The 15,268-nt window shown below is 39.5% G+C and overlaps 1 protein-coding gene and 1 long non-coding RNA gene across 3 annotated transcripts in view; one reads left to right on the plus strand and one right to left on the minus strand.

The window, feature by feature from the left end:
- The window catches only part of psd2 (pleckstrin and Sec7 domain containing 2), a 95,598-nt gene that overhangs the window by 48,569 nt on the left and 31,761 nt on the right, over positions 1 to 15,268 (minus strand). For both annotated transcript variants that reach the window (XM_062045419.1, XM_062045420.1), the window contains exons 2-3: positions 7,991 to 8,528; positions 4,463 to 5,197 (exon numbers count right to left, since the gene is read on the minus strand). In XM_062045419.1, the coding sequence (XP_061901403.1) occupies positions 4,463 to 5,197; positions 7,991 to 8,442 (1,187 nt within the window). In that variant the 5' untranslated portion in view covers positions 8,443 to 8,528. The remainder of the gene's footprint in view (positions 1 to 4,462; positions 5,198 to 7,990; positions 8,529 to 15,268) is intronic.
- On the plus strand, positions 10,562 to 12,025 carry LOC133647941 (uncharacterized). Its single transcript, XR_009825809.1, has 3 exons — positions 10,562 to 10,697; positions 11,285 to 11,533; positions 11,608 to 12,025. It is a non-coding gene; the product is annotated as an uncharacterized LOC133647941 (long non-coding RNA).

Raw genomic sequence — 15,268 nt, forward strand, 5'->3', positions numbered from 1 at the left:
TTTTAATCCCAAAATATAAAAATATATACAGTAAATGCATGATAAATCAACTATAAAATATATATTTTAATATCAAATGTGTCCTGCACATTTGTCTGATTGCATTTTTAATAAAGATAAATAGTATATAACTACCCTATGTCACGACAGGTTTCGACTTTGTATATTTTATTTACTGTGTTTGGTATTGTTTCCTTTCCAGTGCAGTTATTTTCAGTGATACTTCCTGTTTGCCCCATTAGCCCCAGCGCTGTCTCCCACACCTGTCCCTGATTAGCAATCTGAGCACACCTGTTCCAGGTTGCCAATTAGGCTTTTTTAACAACCAGCCTGCCCTGCACACAGAGCTCGATCATTGTTTCTTGTTTGAAATGAATTTTTCCTGCATGTGCACTTCCCAGTTGCACTATTATCCTTTTGACATTAAAAACTGTCATCTCTGCTTCTTAGGGTTCAAGACCAACAGAACCTAACACCCTGAACATAAAAAAATACAAAAAAATACTATTTGTTCCCTGCCACTCTACCTACATTTTGATTTTACTGTAAAATATATTAATTTAAATTCTGCATAAATGTTGTTATTATACATATCTGTGTTACTTTAAGTTTAAAAGAATACAAATTTAATTTGCATTTCCCTGTGTTTTCACTTAGACCTGTTACTCTAACACAGACCTGGGCATTCTGCGGCCCGCGGGCCACATCTGGCTCTTTGTGCGTCCCTGTCCGGCCCGCGTGAGGCCAATCATAAATTACAAAATACATTTTAAAAAATATCAATTTCGAGTGTGCAATACAACGGTGCTGCTTTTGTTTTGAAAAGCGTTATTTGTATTACTTCCGTGTGGACGTATGCACGTGCGTGATTGTGAGTGAATGTGAACAGCTGCAATCACAAATTACAAAATAAAGTTGAAAAAACATCTATGTCGTGCGCGCAATACAACTGTGCTGCTTTTATTTTGAAAAGTGTTATTTATGGGCGTATGTCCGTGTGTAACCTGTGAGTGAAGGTGCACAGCGACAAGTGATGCACGGTTTACACCCGAGACGCTAAAAAGAGAAAAGTTGATGACGAATGCCGTGTTTTCAACAAGACATGGACTGCCAAGCAACGTTCCCTCTAAGGTGCGCGCCTGCGCAATTGCGCACTGCTCAAGCGTCCTCTGCGCACAGCAAATATATGCCGCGCACCAAATCAAATCCCATCTGAATTCTAAACAAAATAAACACATTTATTCTGTGTAGTTTTGCAATACAACTTTGAGTGACAGTGACAACAAGCGGCCCTAACGGTGTTCGTCAACACCGTTCAATTGAACACCGTTCAATTATTGTAACGTCTATCGAGATGCTTCGAGGCCAGGAATTATATCGATCACTTTATTGAGCAAAACTGTTTATATTCGGCCATAACCACACCAAAAACATGAGTAAAACATTTCTATCTCGAAAAACTAGTCATTTTCTGCCGTACAAACCAGGCCAAAACCAACTTGTCATCTGTCACCAACACGCATACCACTAAACCACTGGTGCGTTTATGGCCACACAAAAAGTCCTACAACTCAAACACCACACAAAGTTACACTATGACTCCTCTGTCATTTGTGTGCTTATTTTACTGTCATTTATTATTAATGTTAATTTATTTATAGTAATCATGGAATGCTGTTACTAGAGAAAGTTACAGGAATGCACACTTCATCCTATGCTTACATTTCATTGTGCAACATGAGGATGTTTAAGGGGAACTAAATGTGATCTCTGAAAGGGGTACAAATGATTTCCAAAGCAGTGCTTTTGGTATAAAGTTAAGTTAGGTTAAATGAAAGTATTATTATTATTATTAATGATTATTATTATTATTTATCTTACGGTATATATAAAAAATAATATTGAACAAAATTTCATTGAAATATTGTCGATGTGGCCCTCCAACAGGGCTTGGGTTGCTCATGCGGCCCCCGGTAAAAGTTAATTGCCCACCCCTGCTCTAACACATTAAACCTGTCTGTGGAATATTTTCAATGGTCCATGGGAAGTTGCATCATTCAGATCCTCTACAGGCCATGGGAAGGCCAAAAGTTAACTCATTTATGTTTCTATATATTTAATGATAATTCAGTTATGACAAAGGGTGTTCAAATCTCCACACAGTCCTGTTACCTCAATAATTGTTTGATGTTATTTCTTATTTGTTTTTTGTTTTCATATATATATATATATATATATATATATTTTTTTTTTTTTTTTTTTTTTTTTTTTTTTTTTTTCTTCTTTTTTTCTTGGGCCACATGGTGACCTAGTATTTAGCATGTAGCAACTTTTGGTTTAAATCTCTGTGTGGAGTTTGCATGTTCTGCCCGGGTACTTTTCTAGCGGCTTTCTCACACATTCCAAAAATATTCATGTTGCCGTAGGTTAATTGGAGACACTATTTTGAACATGTTGGTATGAATGTATGAATTGTTTGTCTATATGTGTGCAGCAATTGACTGGCGACCAGTCTAAGGAGTATCCTGCCTCTCGCCCTAATCATTGTAACGTGCTTGGTGTCCAAATACTATTATGTGGATATATTTCTATGCTGACAACTCATTCCTGTTACTTTCAGTCCTGTTACACAAATGAGTCATTGTTTAAATAAAACGTTGCTTGCGATAGACCAATACACATTTTGAGTAGTCCACTATGTCTATGATCAGAGTTAGAGTTGAAAAAGACAGACATTTAAGTTTATTTGTTATTGTTTTTTACAAGCACCAGTTTGCTGGAATGCCCCTAAGACCATATTTGTTGTATTTCATAAAAGTTGCAAAGTGGAAACCAGCAAGAAAGCATGTATTAATTGCTCAGGTCATGTTTCACATTGATCAAACGCAATGTACGATCAACGGCTGTGAATTGGAGTTTGCTAGAAATGACGTTCAGTGTATATTCTTCTCTTTTCATGTTGTTTTTCATTTAACTTATGCATAATGTGTAATGAGAAACTGTAAATATTTGATGTATCATATTGTAATTGTATGCATGTTTGGAATAAACTAATACCATAACCATAATTGCTGTCCATCTTTTTTTTTTTTAATGTCTAAGAAGAAGCAAAACCCACCTTGGCTTGCATTGCTTGTATTCTCATATCTTGTGTGGTGTCATGCAAGTTACTAGTTCAAAGTGCAACTGTATAGAGACCTGCTTTTCCAGAATATGTTGGCTTACACTTCAGAGGTTCCACTGAAGAATAGCATATTTCAAATAGTTACGTAGCTCTGGTTATTATTCATTGGCCAGATAACAAAATTGTTATTTGATTGGCAAGATCAGTAGTAGTTTAATTCCATGTTCGTCTTATACCAATGTGCAAGATAATACATCTATGAATAAACTCTATACTTGGTGATATCACTATTTAACAAACGTTCAGTAATGAACAATACTTGCTTTAAGTATTTTTTAAACAGTCTAACCAACTGACAACTTTTAAAAGAGGGAAGAAAGTTAGTTTCATTCCATTTCATCAGTCCTACTTACTGTATAAAAAGTGCAAGACTACAAGTATGATTATTTTAATGGTACATTCCAGAATGCTTTTGTAGCCTATACATGTTTAAACACAGCTTTGCTTTTTTCTGGTGAGAATTTGTTCACATTTAAGTAACAACACAATACACAGCAGACCCACATCCCTCAACCCATCATCCCACTTCCTGTCAGAGCCCTCACGCCACCTGCTGGTTCAGTCAAGGTCATTGCCAATTTCATATCAGGGTCAACATAAAAAGCTTCTATTCTGAGGTTGCAACTTCAGGACACAGTACAATTAACCCATGACTAACCAGTTATATGTATGTAGCACACAAGTCATGACACAGAAGTACCAGCTAAAAGCAATTATCACAATATCACATGACACAGAAGTACCAGCTAAATGCAATTATCACAATATCACACCACCATCTCTTTGTCACATCATGTCTGCACAAAGACTACCAACATATCATATCACTTGCATTATTTTGAGTGTTATTGCGGTCCTTACACACTGTTTTGCTGAAAGTGATCAAATGTGAAGAATGACTGATTACTAACGTTCCAAATTACATGACCTATTTATTTCGTAGCTCTGATTGTCAAAGTCGTATCATAATGGAATATGACTTGTATATGAAATATTAACATCCCATTGTCTATCAAATACCATGTCGTATTTTAGTTTGAGCTGGTGTACATCCTGAGAAACACATTCTCTGCCATGGACATTTGACTTTTCTAAATGTTTGGTCAAAGTTACATATTTTGGGAAAATAGCCCTGTTGTGCAAAACACAAATGTCCACTGCAGTAGACGTTGGCTCTTTGGAGGTTACATTAAGTGGATTTCCAAATGCACATGTTCTTCAGATTCTTGAGAATCAAAACATAAGAGTATGGCGCACAAAACCGGACCTTCTCCTTACCTGTCAGAATTGTGCATGGCTCCCTGGGAGTCAGTGTGGTATCCATTGGGGATGGCCCAGCGTCCTGGCTGACTCAAAACAAACTCTGAGCGGCTCCCTGGTATGGTGGTTCTGAGAGGGCTTCCTCCTACTCCATCCACACAGCTCGCCTTGAGATCACTAGCTGGGGCATCTGGTCCAGCCTCAGCCCCTTCCTGCTCCTGAACAGTTTCTAGCTCCAGCTCCAGAGGCTCTGGGCCCTGTAAGAGAGCCCTCTGTTGGATGAGTGGTGTCAGTGGTGCTTCAAAGCTCACACAGCTGTCAGTCTCATCTGTAAGCGACAGCACATCCAGAGAGTCCAGGCTGCTGTAACAGGTCCCGCCCCTTAGCAGGGCAGACTCTATGATACGCTCAAAGGTGGAGCTGAAGCCATCTTTGTTGTCCACCTGACCTTTGCTTCTACCTTCTTTCAACTCCTCCTCGTCTTTTTCCTCCTCTTGCACCTGCTCAACAATGTGCTCAAACGTTGAGCTGAAACTGTCCTGGTTTCCTCTCCCATCACCTTCTTTTGGCACATCCTCCTCCTCCTCCTCCTCCTCCTCCTCCGCCTCCTCCTCCACTTCAGTGTCAGCCTGTTCCACAGTGGTTTCAAAGTCAGAGCTAAAAGTGTCTAAGTGTGCCCCGCCCTCGCCTTCTTCATGGTTCTCTTCACCACCGTCGTCATCTTCTTGATCCCCATTTATGCCATTGGTTAATCTGTATTAGGAGGAAGAATAGCATATGATTTACTCATGACACAGTATCTTTAATTTGAGTGGTACTATTCTTTGTGTGAATACATTAGGCTAATTAACAACATAACAATTGAACATTAAAAACATTCATCAGCTACAATCTTAGGTATGCCTGTGTTGTACGCAATCTTTTTATCTCATAACCTCCTGAGAACCATGGTCCTATACAGTGGATGTTTATGTTTTGCAAAAAAGTTCAAATTTTTCCCCTAAAAATGTGCAACTCTAATAAAATAAATAAAACCAACAACAAATGTCCACTGCAGAAGACCAAAGTTTCTCGGGAGGATACTATGCGTACTATGACAACAATTCTCATATTCTTGTGATCTTATTCATTTTAACAACGTATATTTATTGCTTGTCGATATTTATCATATCTATAAAACAAACTGCACGGCATAACAGTCTCCCTAAGCCTTAGGGAGGCTGTTATGCCGTGCAGTTTGTAGAGCGGTGACAAAATATTAGCAACATTCCAAAATATAACACAAGTGCTACAACTACCACTACCACCACAACAATAAACATACTGTTATATTTCTTTATCCATAGCTGAGTTTATTATCTTTGAAAAAGCAAAATTGTTGTTAAAGCACAACTCGGATTTTCGTATGCCCCACGTTTCGAATGGTTAATTTTTTAACAAAAATATACGGCAATATTTTGTCCCAGTTCTCGTACACCGCCTCTGTAATAGTACCCTCACACATTGGACTCAACAATTTAGTCTGTTTACCCGAGTATCATTACACAGAATCAAGTGCCCAAACAAAGCATCCTACACATTGGTGACTCAGTCTCTGTGCTTTTTTTGATTGGGTTGACAACTAAATGAAGAAAAAACAGAAGTGAAATCAATGTTAAATGTTCATTAATCCATTTCATTCAATATTTACAGTACTGTCTATATGTATTTTGCATTGTTTTTTCTGCCTGTAAAACTATAATTAGTAAAAAAAATTTAAACATACATATATTTGTTTTCCTGCAATGGAGAAATTGAATTTACGTTATTTCTTATAGAAAAAAAACTGCTTTGGTTTTGATATGATTCAAGTTTTTGAAACAGATCATTGGTACTAAAGAGATCTTAGGTTTGACTGTATGATTATCTCATTTGATTGTGTAGGTGTACCTAATATTATGGCGGATGGTGGAAAAGTAAAACATATTGTAAAATATGTGTAAAATAGGGATGTTATAGGGTTTTATGCTGCTGAGTCCGGTCATCCATGAGTGAGATTGGCCAATACCAATACCGAGCACACATATTAAGTATACATTTTTCAATGTATTCATAATGTGTGCTATTGGCCTTTAAACATGAACAACACAATATTTAAACTACTTCCTTATTCTCTTTCATTACATACAATTGTTGGATCAAAACAAAATCAATACTACAGAGCAACTACACAAAATCAAATACTACTATCCACTATTCCTTTAAATCCTTTGCTTTTTCCCCCTCAAAGTCCTCCTGAGTCAAGGGAATTATTACTGAGTTTTTAAACATTAAAACAATGTCAAGAAAATAAAAATATCGACCTAATCACTTTAGTATACAATGCCCTTGGAAAGGACACCACCAATTTGTGGATCGATCCGCCCTTCTCTTAAGTGTTGTGTACCTATTTTGAGAATGCTGACACACCAACAGTTGTTGTTATATCATCCTCTCTCAGTCTAGACTCTTAATTATCTATTTGTTAATTTCCTGTTGACAACTACTTACTTTCTGCTGCAACCTGCTTCCATTTACACTTCTTCAACTTAACTAAACAGTTATTTATTGGTGTTGTTTCAAGCTCGCTTAGTGGTTAGCATAGCTATTACCATGTCTGTTCCTGTCTTGCTAATAATATTTAGCCTCATCTTCCAGTGATAATGAATCTTGATAATGATATTTGGAAGTGTAGTTTATTTGCCATAATGGAGGTGATTAAAATGAACCTACATGCATTTGTGTGTGGAGACACAAAATCAGCTGTTGGCCACTTGTTAGCCTGCTCAGTGGCCTTGTGGTTAGAGTGTGCGCCCTGAGATCGGTAGGTTGTGAGTTCAAACCCCGCCGAGTCATACCAAAGACTATAAAAATGGGACCCATTACCTCCATGCTTGGCTCTCAGCATCAAGGGTTGGAATTGGGGGTTAAATCACTAAAATGATTCCCTCACCTCCCAGGGTGTGGAATAAGGGGATGGGTCAAATGCAGAGAGTAATTTCACCACACCTAGTGTGTGTGTGAATATCAGTGGTACTTTAACTTTTTTAACTTTGTTGGCCGAGGTACTAAAAATAGATAGATAGTGTCAGCCAAAAGACATCAGCGATTGTGATCGGCATTAAAAGGCATTAATCGGCAATGGCAATCACATACTTTTTCACGAAAATCTTCCCATACTGATTGATGGCCAATTTATTAGGACATTCCCCATTGTTCTACCACCCACAAAAAGTGTGTTAGTGTGTGCATGTTTGAGCATGTTGTTCCATTTAAGGTTACTAAGGCTGATAAAATGCTCCTGTGAAGCTTATGTGATGCTCTGTGTATGCAAATGCTTTGCCAAAAACAGATTCAGTTGCAGTGGTTTCAGTGCACTAAGCCTGAGCTGGGCTAAGCAGTAAAAGTAAGAGGAAGTGTAAGTCATGGATGTTTTTTTTTGTTTTGTTTTTTTCTCATGCATGTCATGTATTTTAACATTTTTGCTAACATTTTCTCATCTGAATAGTGAGGAGTTGTTGAACTAACCGTCCAGCTTGTCTGGGCCGAGTTGCTTCCTCCTCTGTTTGTGGTTGCATCTCTTCATTCTCTTTCCCCTCCTCTTCTTCTTTCATCTCATCTGCAGCATGTGTTTCCTCCTCCCCTGTTGAGCTCACCTCATCCTTTCCGCATCCATTCCCGTTTGCCGCATCCCTCTCCTCCTCCTCCTCCTCATCCGCCTGGCGATGGTGAACACCCTCTCCTCCCTCTGCTTTTGTTTCTTCCCTCCCTTCAACATTATAGTGTGCCTCCCCCTGTGTTTCCTCTTCTTCCTTGCAGATGTCTTCTTCTTGTTTTCCTTCGTTTATGTCTTCACAACCAGGCTTGTCTTGCTCTGCCTGGTCCTGAGCCTCTGTGGGCAGGTCGCTGGTGGTGTTAATGGGCTCTGCTGGGTTCTCTGTTGGGGTGGGAGACGGCAAAGCCTGCCCCTCCTGGGTCATGTTGCTCTAGACTTTAGAGTGTGGTTGTCCACTCTGGTCAGAGATGAGGACCAGAGCTTTAAATCAGCAACTCGGTATACGATGCTCTGAAAAGAGAGAAAAGAGAAATAAAATAGAGTACGAGAAAACAGCAACTGAGAGAACAGTTGAAAGTACCTCACACTGTGATTTTCACTCTTGCACACAGTCTTGTTAAAAAAGCCCAACAATGTTATCTTCTAGGAGTTGTATGTCCAAAGCACTTTGACTGATAGTCCCAAACCAGCAATGAAACACGTGCAGGCACACAGAGATGTGTTTAATAAAGCCCAACTGAATCCTGTCAAAATGATCCAGTAAGCTCTCTGCCTATGCAGAGATTTTACAGCTGAATAACTATCTGTTCCTGTTCCTGCTTGCACTCTGCGCTGTGTGAAAATTGCATAATGTGATTTGAACATAAGTCCGTTCGTATCGGTGCACTCTTGACAGCCGAGACCTCTGGAGCTCATCGTTCATCATTTCTCAAGGGCAATTCTTTTGAGCGCTGTCTAATTACACACAGATTTGTGTGAATTAGATCGGTCTTCTTATTGTTTCTCTTTGAGTGATTCACAATTACGAATTAGATACGTTGATGAATTCTATGAGAAATGTGATAAGTGAAGTGAGCCAATGAATAATATCTCAAATGTAAATGTTCAAAGATTGTGATAATTAATTCACCATTGAATAATTTGGCTGTCTTCATATAGTCAAAGATTCAACGATTCGATTTGGAGGAATCTGATCAACCTCGCAGGTAAGTTAATACCAGCGGGTGTGTTGGAAGGAAAAAAATATTGTGTTCATCATGTTTCTTTAAATATTAGTAATATATTCTTGTGTGCAGACAAATAGTTTTTAGAGAGTATAATTCTTACCTACTTACAGTTTCGGCTCAAAGCAGTCGTTGCTTTCTGGTTTGGCTGTAAAATATATTTGTCTGTACACAAAATTATTTTACTAATAGTGTTGGGAGGATGTTTCTATATGTGGGACGTAGTAGAGTTGATGCTGTGCTGTCAGAAATTGGGCAAAAATAAATACATAGATTCGACTGATGGTCGACAATGGGAAGAATCTAACGAATCAGATTTGACTAGAAAAATCTTTAGTCAAGACAGCCCAAATTAATATTAAATTCAACATGTGAAATAGTCACAGAGGCTGGTGGTTGACACACACACAAACACACACACACACACACACACACACATATAGGGCCTGATTTATTAAAGGTATGCGTGTACTAAAACCAGACAGACCGGTGAAGAAGGCGGCCGCCTGAGGCGCCATTTTTTAGAGGGGCCGCCAAATTGCAGTATGTAAAAAAACAAAAAACATTTTTGATAACAACAAAGATACGTAAATAAAAGTGTTTGTATAAAGCACACTCTGTACACTTAATTGGAACGTTTTCTTTAAAACAATAACAATCAAACCTATGACCTATGACGTGACGTGCTGCTACTGCTCTTTGATTGTGACGCCACATGATGTCGCGTCACAATCAAAGAAGGCTAGTGGAGCAATTTTATCTGATTGATAATCTTTTACGATGAAAAGGGGGACATCAAAGTTATCTGGTGCGGCCTTTAAAGCGGGCTTAAAGCAGAAGTATGTATGTAAATTCAGCTAATTCATTTTTTGCGTTAGCATCATGACTTTTTTCAACAGGAACAGCGAGAGTAGTTCGCATACAGTAACTATAAGCTCAATTGGGTGAACTTCTGAAGTGAACAGAAAGTAAATAAGCAACATCTGTAAAGCAGAAAATCCAGAAATGCACGAATGGTGAAAAAGTCAGTAACCCAAACTAAAACTGTATTTAATGTACGCTCAACTATTGGTACATTTGGCTGAAATGTAAGCTAATATTTATCGTAAATAATGGATGCTATTTGCGATTATATAGAAGCTATTAGAAAATATTTACAGCCACGACAGGCACATGGAGGCTGGTATAAGGGAGGAGGGGCGTGTTTACCTGAGCCTCACCGTGAAGAATAATGTAGGTTTTTTCAGTTTTGGAATATGATTGCAGGCCAAAGTCTTCCCATTTTCGGTGTTTTTTAAACAATAAATACAATATGAGTGTAATATGTGTATCATATTAGAAAAATTACTTTAGAGTTACAATGCATGCCATTTTGTGTTTTACACTACAGCATCTATTCTGACAGCAAGAAGCAGCACATTTGCTGCTGAGAGACAGACTCAACATGTAGATCCAGGTAAGTGTTTATAATTTGTAATAAACTGTCGTAAAAATCATTTTTCAATTAAAAAGTATACAACATATATGTTCAACGGTAATACATCTTATTCAATATCAGACTCATTTTTGCCACAATAATTTTAAAATCTTCTCAAGACATCCTTGTCTATTCATCTGAAACAGCTGTCTTTTTGGCTGCATTCAAACACGTGCTTGAATGTATTCTAATACTGATAAAATAATTCTAAAAGAGAAAATAATGGATATTAATAATGGATATTAGCTTGCATGCTCATACTCATGTAGCTTTCAGTGCTGTTATACAGACTTTTTAGTAATGGAAAAGTATAGTCATTATAACTTTATTACCGGAATAGGAAGTACAAGGTTATACTGTACATATATTATGGATTGCACCATATCGTTATATTATGCTCATATATATTGTATATACTTTGCTTATAGGCTTTGATATATAATTACAGTATATCATTATATATACTCATTATGTTAACAGGACATAGCAAATGTTTAAAAAAAGTCAAAATTGAAAATGTTGGTCTTGTAATTGAACTAAAATCATCATTATTAATACATTTACAGATACATTTCAAAGTGAAAGTGGGACGGCGTGGCGCGGTTGGGAGAGTGTCTGTGCCAGCAACCTGAGGGTTCCTGGTTCAATCCCCACCTTCTACCATCCTAGTCACGTCCGTTGTGTCCTTGAGCAAGACATTTCACCCTTGCTCCTGATTGGTCCTGGTTAGCGCCTTGCATGGCAGCTTTTGCCATCAGTGTGTGAATGGGTGAATGTGGAAATAGTGTCAAAGCGCTTTGAGTTCCTTAAAAAAGGTAGAAAAGCGCTATACAAGTATAACCCATTTACCATTTACCAAAGTTGTTCTGTGTGTTTAATTTTCTTACAGGATAATGAAGCATCAGACTCAATGTCACATTTCAACAACCTGAAGACACCTCAGCTTCAACAAATACTTGTGAATCTATCAAAGCTGCCCCTATTAATCCTGCTAAATGGCCACACCATTTGACTGACACACTAAGAATTAAATTACTTAGTCGAGGACCTTATGAGGTGAACTCAGACATCACATTCCCGAAAAGATATGATGGAAAACGTTTCCATCACCACTACTTTTACAGACATTTAGTAAATAGAGAGAAAATTAAGAGAACATAGCTGATGTATTCCCCAATTTTACCCTCATGCCATCTGCACTACATTAACATTTTTTTCTTTTTTTTATTCTCAGGGAAATTACTTAAATGGTTTATATTTTTTTTGTAATTGCATTTTTTTGTTTTGACATGTCAAATAAATCATTGCTAACTGTCTAGTGTTGCATATAATCTTTTCTCTGGGGTTGCAGGGAAAACTTTTCTGGAGGGGCCAGGGAGAGGGTCGTACACTCTCACCTGGGAAGTCAAATCGTCAAAGGCTGGCCCTGCCTAAAACACATGCAAACTTGATAGCACACGCTAACATGATCTACTAAACGTGTGCAAAGGGGATTGTGTCTGTTAATGGAGCAGAATAAGGCGTGCAATCAATTTTGCGTCTCTGTCATCATTAATATGCAAAATATAAGCTGATCATCAAAATACCCACAATACTGGGAGGAGAAGATGCAAATATAATTATTCAGCATGCGCAATGTGATTTATCAACACTCATCACCGTTTTGCGAGCACTATTTTGCATTTTATGTAGCACTTGTGAGAAGGACGTGCAAAATGACACAGTTCCACACACGGTTGTAGGTTCAGTATTTGCGCTGTCTACACAGATGATGGACAAAGGAGAACCCTTCGTCCTACGTGTGTGTCAACATTGTGGACGGTAAAAATAAAATATAATATACAAATTTAAAAAAATGTATAATTTTAGACACATCATCTATTCAGCAACATACTTTTACAATTTTATAGCTGCTAGAGGACTTAAAGGGGCTTTTTGCAACATTTACACAGACGCCTAGAGGGTACCAACTTTCCAATGTATTTTGCACAGTATATCCTGACCTCTTACGGCTTCTCGTACGTAATGATGTAATTACAAACATACGTAACACAAGTACGCGCATTAGCTTTAGGTTTTGTTAGCTAATAATAGCAATTTGGATAGCTAGCGTTAGCTGTCATTGAATGTGCACTCTATCATAACAACAACATGAATGTAAATTGTCCTTTGCTACTCTTGGACTGCTTTGTTATGCGTGCATGTGCTCCCTAAGCGCACGTGTTCACGAGACCGGGTGAGTGACCGCCGTAAACACCAATCATTTTATTCAAGTAAAAATGTTTATTACATAAACTTTGTGATTGTGATAAATAAAGACACAATTTTTAAACTAATGTGTTCTGTTAAACCACTAATGGTAACATAAGCTAGCAGGTGGTGTTCTTGTTATAATTGTTTGCTTTAAAAATGATTGCTGTGAAGAAGTTGCAATAGGAGATGAATACAAATTAAATTGATGCGTTTTGGTGTCTTTTAGTATTTTTTAATTTTTTTCACATACAATATATATTAATAACATTTTTCTTATATGAAAAAAACGTATTTAACTATGCATTTGTTTGCATCTTGAAAGGAGTAAGTGCAGCCTCTCGCAAATGAGCGTACCTTCAACTATAAAAAGAAATAACCCAAAAAAGTGGTTTCATTATAGATACAATGCAGGACTACTTCTAAATGATCATAAAAAGTAGTACATGTGTCATGTTCGGGGCGCATGGTGATGCGGGGTATTGTTCTCCCAAGAGGCAAAGGACGAATCCGGACAGGTCTTGCAGGTAACAACTTGATTTAATAATAAAACACAAACAGGCACTTAAGGAGTCCAAAACTAACAGAAAACACAAGTGCCTCAAAAACGTAAACAGCAATATGATCCGGGCAGCGGATCATAACAGTACCCCCCCTTGAGGGACAGATTCCAGATGTCCCCTGGAAAAACTACAACCCACCAACTACAAGACAGTTCAAGAGTCAAGGGAGGGCGGAGGGAGGACTTAGCGGAGGGTCGCCAGGCCACGTGTCCCCAAATCCACCGGGGACGAGTCAGGTGGCAGCGGTGAATGGAACGCCGCTGCCGCAGGTGAGGCGGGCGACCACGGAAAGGCCACATCCATGGCCGACGAGGTGGGCGGGAGTGACACCAGAACTTCAGCAGTCTTTGAGTCTTACGCCCAATTTGTGGGCGTGCAAGAATTAACCCCTGAGAGGGTTGCATGCCGGCATCTGATGGCTGTTTGCGCAGCTGGCCAGCTGGAGGTTGCGGAGGCGACGACGCTGGCGACGAGGAAGGTGGCGGCGCCGTGGGAAGGCCCACCAGAGACGAGGAAGGAGCAGACGTCGGCGTGGAAGCGGCAGGCATCGTCATCGAGGTAGGCGAGGCAGCAGCAGGAGACGTCGCCGTCGCTGTGGAAGCAGGAGACGTCGCCGTGGAAGCAGGAGTTGTCGACGTCGCCTCCGTGGAAGCATGAGTTGTCGACGTCGTCGCCGTGGAAGCAGGAGGAGTCGACGTCGCCGCCGTGGAAGCAGGAGGAGTCGACGTCGCCGCCGTGGAAGCAGGAGGAGTCGACATCGCCGCCGTGGGAGCAGGAGCAGGAGGAGTCGTCGCCGTGGGAGCAGGTACCGGAGCTTGCCTGGGAGAAGGTACCGGAGCTTGCCTTAGAGCTAGCCTGGGGGAAGGTGCTGGTGCGGAAACCAGCCTGGGGGCAGGTGCTGGTGCGGAAACCAGCCTGGGGGAAGTGGCGGAAATCAGCCTGGGGGCAGGTGCTGGTGCGGAAACCAGCCTAGGGGCAGGTGCTGGTGCGGAAACCAGCCTGGGGGCAGGTACTGGTGCGGAAACCAGTCTTGGAGCTGGTGCTGGTCGTGACTTTGGCGGAGGTGGCCTGCCTGGAGGTTGTGGCTTGGCTGGGCTGCAGAAGCAGCAACATAGATGACGCATCAGAATCCATCGTTAGCAATAGATCATTAGTCATTTTTGCGAGGGCTGTCTCCGTAGAGTGATTTGCCCTGAAACCGGATTGAAAAGGTTCACAGAGATTGTTAGACGCTAAGTGTTCATTTAGCTGCTGTGCGACAATTTTTTAGAGAATTTTCGAGATAAACGGAAGGTGGGACACCGGCCGGTAGTTCACCATGAGGTCAGGATCGAGGTTAGGTCTTTTGAGTAGAGGATGAATAACCGCTTTTTTGGATGCTAGGGGAACAGTACCAGAGGAAAGTGATAAGTTTATAATATTTAACACTGATGGACCTAATAAAACAAAAAGCTCCTTGATAAGTTTCCCAGGAATTGGGTCAAGTAAACATGTTGTTTGTTTTGTCCCATTTACACATTCTAACAATTCCTCCAATGTTATTTCATCAAAGAGAGAGAAACTATTTTGGAGGGCAGTGTCCGTCGTATATACAGTCGTATTTGTGTTAATAGAACCCAGTTGTAGCTGAGATGCATTGTCTTTAATCTCTTTTGTAATGACTTCAATTTTTTGATTTGAGTAATATTTAGCTTTAGCTGAGGTAAGCATGCGTTTATAAGTTATTAAACTATCACT

The sequence above is a fragment of the Entelurus aequoreus genome, linkage group LG04 (genome assembly GCF_033978785.1).
Source record: "Entelurus aequoreus isolate RoL-2023_Sb linkage group LG04, RoL_Eaeq_v1.1, whole genome shotgun sequence".
NCBI classification, from domain to species: Eukaryota; Metazoa; Chordata; class Actinopteri; order Syngnathiformes; family Syngnathidae; genus Entelurus; species Entelurus aequoreus.